The sequence below is a fragment of the Mizuhopecten yessoensis genome, unplaced genomic scaffold (genome assembly GCF_002113885.1).
Source record: "Mizuhopecten yessoensis strain PY_sf001 unplaced genomic scaffold, ASM211388v2 scaffold715841, whole genome shotgun sequence".
NCBI lineage: Eukaryota > Metazoa > Mollusca > Bivalvia > Pectinida > Pectinidae > Mizuhopecten > Mizuhopecten yessoensis.
This window is the reverse complement of record NW_018479818.1, coordinates 10,680-16,619: the sequence shown is the minus strand read 5'-3', so window position 1 is coordinate 16,619 and position 5,940 is coordinate 10,680. Positions and strand designations below refer to the sequence as shown.

The following is a 5,940-nucleotide window of genomic DNA, read 5'->3' as shown; positions in this document are numbered from 1 at the left end:
TTGGACAACCCCTACCCTACCCTCAATATGGGACATACCAACACAGTCACCAAAGGAAGGCTGCCACCTAAGGAAAGATCATGCCATTTACCAGTAGTCATCCCCCCCAAAAACGTAGGAAGACAGATCAAGAATTTCCAGATTCAAACATTATCCAGCAGCTTCATGACCATGACTATTTAGAACATTGTGGAAATTTCATAATCAAACAGGGAGAAATCACCGCCCTGAAAGACAAAATAAAATGTTTAGCAGCAGAGTTAAAATCTTGCAAGGAGAAAGTTAGAGCTAAGAGTCATAGAGTGAGAGTGAGCGAGTTATTATCTAATGACAAGAAAGTGAGATTTTACACTGGTATTCCAACTCAGAAGCTCTTTGGTGGTGTGTATTCTATTATAGAACCATATCTCAAAGACCTTAGGTACTGGAAAGGGCCATCCTACCATTGTTCTATTTTACACTACAAAAAAATTGTTAAACCAAGAACAGCAAGGAAATTAACAGCTAAGGAGGAAATGCTCATGACATGCATGAAAAATAAGACTAGGTCTTTTAGATCAAGATCTTGCAGATAGATTTGGGGTGTCAACATCCTTTGTTTCCAGACTTTTTACAACTTGGGTCAGAATTTTGAGAAAGTTCATTGGCACTCTGATTGTAAACCATGGCAAAGAGGGTGTCAGAAATGACCTCCCCCCTTCATTCAGAAATGGTAAGTATTCTGGTGTAAGGCATATCATTGACTGCTCAGAGGTGTTCATAGAGAAACCAAATAACATTTCTATGCAGAATGGTTGCTGGAGTGACTACAAACATCACCACACAGCCAAATACTTGGTAAGTATCAATCATTCTGGTACCATAAATTTTCTATCTGAATGTTGGGGAGGAAGAGTCAGCGACAAACACGTCACTCTAAACAGTGGATTTATGGATTTAGTTGAGCCATATGATGTCATCCTTGCAGACAAAGGGTTCAGTAACTTGCAGGCAGACTTCTGATGAGCCTTTTTACAAAACCCCCCTGGTAAGCATGGAGTAAGTCAGATGCCTGCAGGTGATGTTATTAAGACCAAAGAAATTGCAAACAGAAGAATCTTTGTGGAACAGGCTATACGCCGAATGAAATATTTCAGAATATTGAAGTATGAGGTTCCTGTTACCCTTTGCCAGCATCTGGATGACATCATCAGAATTATTGGTGGAATATGCAATATGTACCCTCCATTACCAAAGTATTGATAGTCAATATGTACCCTCCATTACCAAAGTATTGATAGTCAATCCTAGTCAGACAGGTCAACTCCATTCACATACATATACAGCTGAGTTTAGTTCTTTTTGATTCAATGAAAACATATTTTATACAAGTATATATAAACAGTCTATACAAACACATAACTGATAAGAATGAATATTGCAAGCTTAGCAATTTTCATGTTGAAATATATTGCATTGTTTAACTTTACTAAGGAACATTGCATTACATGATTTATATTACAATATCTTAGACGGCTAGGAATTTAGCTTAAAACATTATAAAATATATATACAAACTTCAAAGACAGTGATTTAAGATAATAGGAAAATCAGAATTCATTGTTGAAAATGGCTAGATAATTATTCTAAGGCAATGTAGGTACACATGGATATCCAGTACAACTACTTTCTTAGAAAAGTCAATGTGAAGTCTCCAAATTGTTTGTCCGTATGGTTTTCTTTTCTAGCAGAAAAAAACAGGTACTCAAATACTTGTACATAGTCGAAACTGTGTGTTCCCTTTTAATTACATCCTAGAAAATAATACAATTATTGCGAGAATTCATTTTGAATTCCAATTCTGTATCCTTTTTGTTTGGCTAGAACTCGGATATATATAACTATGTTAACAATTAATGAAGACAACACTTGCATATTGATATATATACAGTGCAAATCATAAATTCTCAGTAAACCCTGTATGTAAATGAGTCACTAATCATATTTGAGTGATTGAATACTGTCTTGATTTTGCACTATATTGTATGATATTAATGATATCATGTGCACTTGCTACATTTCCACATGCTTGCAGATTTTGCTACAGCATTGGTCACAGACACACAATGGAAATGATACCACAAGTTACAACTGTCACAAGCAATACTCCTGTCTTTCAGAGCATCTACATCTTCCTGAATTTTTTATTGCAAATGGGACAAAAGAATACTGTACTTTGTACATCTATTTCCATTGGCTCTTCTTCTCCCAAGATATCATTATTGACAACAGCTTGCAGTGACCGCGATTGGGTTTCTGGCTTAATGAAGTTGGTAAAGAAAAAAATGAGATTTTTAAGCATCTTATTATAATAGACATCATCAAAGAAAATCTTTTCATTATGTGATCCATTTCATGTATAAACAAAAAATACACACCATTTTCTGTTTGTTAATGCCATTTGCCCCTGAATCTGAGCATAGTAACCCAGTTTCTTTAAAGTGGGAGGGTTGGTTTTGGTAAGACAATTGGGTAAATTACATGTACAAAATGATAAACTAACTTCACACTTTTTCACCATTGGACACTTGATCTCCAGCAACCCTTCTCCACAACAGGAGCAGGACAGAAGCAAATCTGGACTGGCTCCAAGAAAAGGATGCCTTTTATCTACAAAAAGTCCACATTCAGAAAAAATGACACTCCTGTGATGTTTACAATACAACTTCAAGAAGTCTTTCTTTGCAACAGGTTCCATTTCTCTGCCATACTTGAGAGACTTAACATTTGGGTTAACTGTTGTATATCCCATAATATTTCTTATTAGAGGCTTAACATCACATTCCACCTTTTTTTCATAAGAGCAAACTTTGGTGTCCACTGCATGGAAGTTTGATGCAGTTATCCTTCCTTTCCTCATTTCGGTCCAGCGATGGTTATCTGACTGACCAGTAGTAGCCTCCTGAATTGACTGTACATCATCAGATGCCAGCTCCTCTATAGATCTGGAAATTAGTACCTCCATGGTAGATTTGGAAAGATCTTCTGTCTTCTCTGGTTGTTGGATTAAGACTTTCTTCTTTGTTTTCATTGATATGCCTGAAAAATAATAAATTCAGGAACAGTCTATAATATTTAAAATAATTCTATAAAATTCACCAAAAATATGTTACATTGTTCATGAATATATTTCTACATAATAATTATGTCAAACGGCAAGATGTTTGAGTATGTACCCCCTGACTGAGTTGTAAAAATTATGGAAACATCGATATATTGATTAAGTGATAATTACAATTAACTTTTAAAGTATGCTGTTCACATGTATAAATATTCATATATTTATGTGTCAATCATCTATGATCACTAGCTATCCACTATTGGGTCGCAGGTTCAATTGCCATAGCTGTCAATAGGCCTTAAATTTATATCATCATGCATGCATGCATAAATACAAACAAATTAGCCTTTGATTTAGTAGTCTGATCACTGGTATGCCATAGCCTGAGAGTTTATTATGTCATTATTGAGATTTTGTACTTCAGGTCAGTCCCTGCTCAATCATTTTAATAGCTCGGTTAATTATGTGAAAAGAGTTGAATATGACCAGCGCAGAGACTGGGCTCTCAGGATGATTGATCAGGCGAACAGAAACTGAACAGGGTTTTTTGACATATGTCATGTATATTGTATTGGAATGGAGATGTGAGGTATACTATTGATTGTAATGTATGTCAGAAAAATATATTAGCTACAGTGAGTGACAAACAAGCTACATAATACATACATATGTATGTTGACAGTTGTACCTCTGCAGACTCAATTAGAAGCTCTCCTGCATGAGGAAACAAAATGTTCGGAGAGTTGAACCCTGGCAACTTTAACCATGATCGTACATATATTACTGTATACCAGGTATATATAATTGCTGGCCAGGGATAATAAAATGTCTGGACCCCACTGTAGCTAAGGCAAAAAAAATATAAATAACTGAATTACAATTGTACCAGGTATGATATCAATTATGTAGTAAATAGTGAGAATAATGTTTACGTATTCTCTAAATATTAAATGTATACCTTTCAATACACAAGCGTTCGGCTGGACCTCTACAAGCTTTGCCATCATGCTTTTCTGAATCGCCTCAGTATCCATTTCGCAGGGAAGCACATTGAAAGCAGCCTTTAATTTTCCAACTAATGGTCTGGAAGCTTGCAAAATAAGTAGATTTTTAAAAAATCAAGGTTGACTGACAATGTTGTGAAATGTCTTCCATAGATACAATGTATTTAAGTAAAACTTGATATATCGATGTTTCATTTTAACAAAAACTGTTAAAATGTCTTTTTATCAAAAATCTCACCAATTCAAGATCATCGTGTGTGAACTAGTTTTATGAAGATTCTATAATGAAAAAGTTACATCTGTTTAGGAGTTACAGGAACATGAATGCAATCTGTTTTCTTTTGGGAAACCTCCTAAGCAATGAATTGACAAACAGTATTACAGTACTATTAGCACTACTAAATTACCAGTAAACATGTAATTGCTACTGCTGACAAACTGAATAAAACTGAAATTTAACTTACCTTTTTAACATATTGAGATTTCTTGAAATCCATGTCCTTCAGTTTGCTTGGTGGAAGTGGAGCGGTCTTACCAGGGGTAACCCAAACACATTTACTGGAGGTGCATGATGTCAGTCCCATGGTATTTGCATGCTCAATGCGGAAGAGTAGTCCTGCCACATGGTTACATGTCTGACCAAGACTATAAAAAATAACAACATGCATTTAAATCATGTTTAAACCTGATGAAGTCATAATTCCCCACATGCATTTTAGTCACAGAATTGGAGAGAATGGCTTACTCGCAATTTAAATAATTGTACATTCATGTATATATATCTAACTGATTGTATGTATATAATGGATCATGTTTTCCTGATAAGCCACAAGGAAGACGTAAGGTATTAATATATAATGGAACACGCCAAATATAAGTTTATTGTTACCTTATCGACAGAATGTGTCATCATATTATCTCCATTAAAATGGTTACATTGTACTCAACATGTGTATATTGTCATTGATCTTACCCAGCTGTACAGGAGCAGTAGGCTGATTTTATTTCTCCTGTTTTCTTTACATAGCAAACCCACACAGTATGGGGATCCAAGTTCAATCGCTGAGATGGAACACATCTGGCCCTCATAAAACATACAGTGGATTGTGGGGATATGTGATGATAAAAAACTTCTTTTAGCCACTGGGAAGCAAAATACTCATACGCTTTTCCAATCTCATATTGATTTAGGTGAATCCGAGCTTGCTCTTCATGTTCACTGGTCATCAGGAAGGTTGTTATATCTGTGATAAATACTGCAGGCCATAAAACCATTCCCTGCTTCTCGTCCACCCACTTGTCAAAAATGGTCAAAGGGTCCGGTAGAACAACACCATCAATACATAACAGTTTATCATAATGTATCTTATTTTCCGCCGACAGTTCAATAGATGTTTTTTTCAGTGGCAAATTCAATTCATGTGCAGCAAAGCATAAAGCAGCCAATTCCGATCTGTTGCCATTTCGAGACAGTCCTCGATCGCAGAGGTACTTACGGAGAGCGTATAGTTTCCAGTGAAGAAAGTCGTCTAAAGCCGACCCAGCGGTGTCCATGGTTTAAATTGTATAAATATATGATAAAAATCACTATATAAAGGTATTGTCTAAAATAGTTTCAGTGAAAAAAATGCATATTAAGTATAACAACATACACGAAGATTCCACAGCTTTGTTTACGGATGCTACAACATTACCGGAAGGCCTAGTATATCCAGTTGACCTTTGACACGCATAAATAATGACCTAAAACAAGATGGCGGACGCCATCGTGCAATAGGACTATACCTCACATCAGGGATTGATTCTATTAATATTAACTCTTGTATTCCTCGACTG

General features: G+C 35.7%; 1 protein-coding gene across 1 annotated transcript; it reads right to left on the bottom strand.

Moving 5' to 3' along the window:
- Positions 1-2,331: 2,331 nt before the first annotated feature.
- Positions 2,332-5,006, bottom strand: LOC110441298. The gene is made up of 3 exons (XM_021484410.1): positions 4,569-5,006; positions 4,059-4,190; positions 2,332-3,078 (listed from the first exon to the last, which is right to left on the bottom strand). The coding sequence occupies exons 2-3, from the start codon at positions 4,132-4,134 to the stop codon at positions 2,393-2,395; spliced, it is 762 nt and encodes a 253-aa protein (XP_021340085.1). The 5' UTR covers positions 4,135-4,190; positions 4,569-5,006; the 3' UTR covers positions 2,332-2,392.
- Between the last annotated feature and the right edge of the window lie 934 nt (positions 5,007-5,940).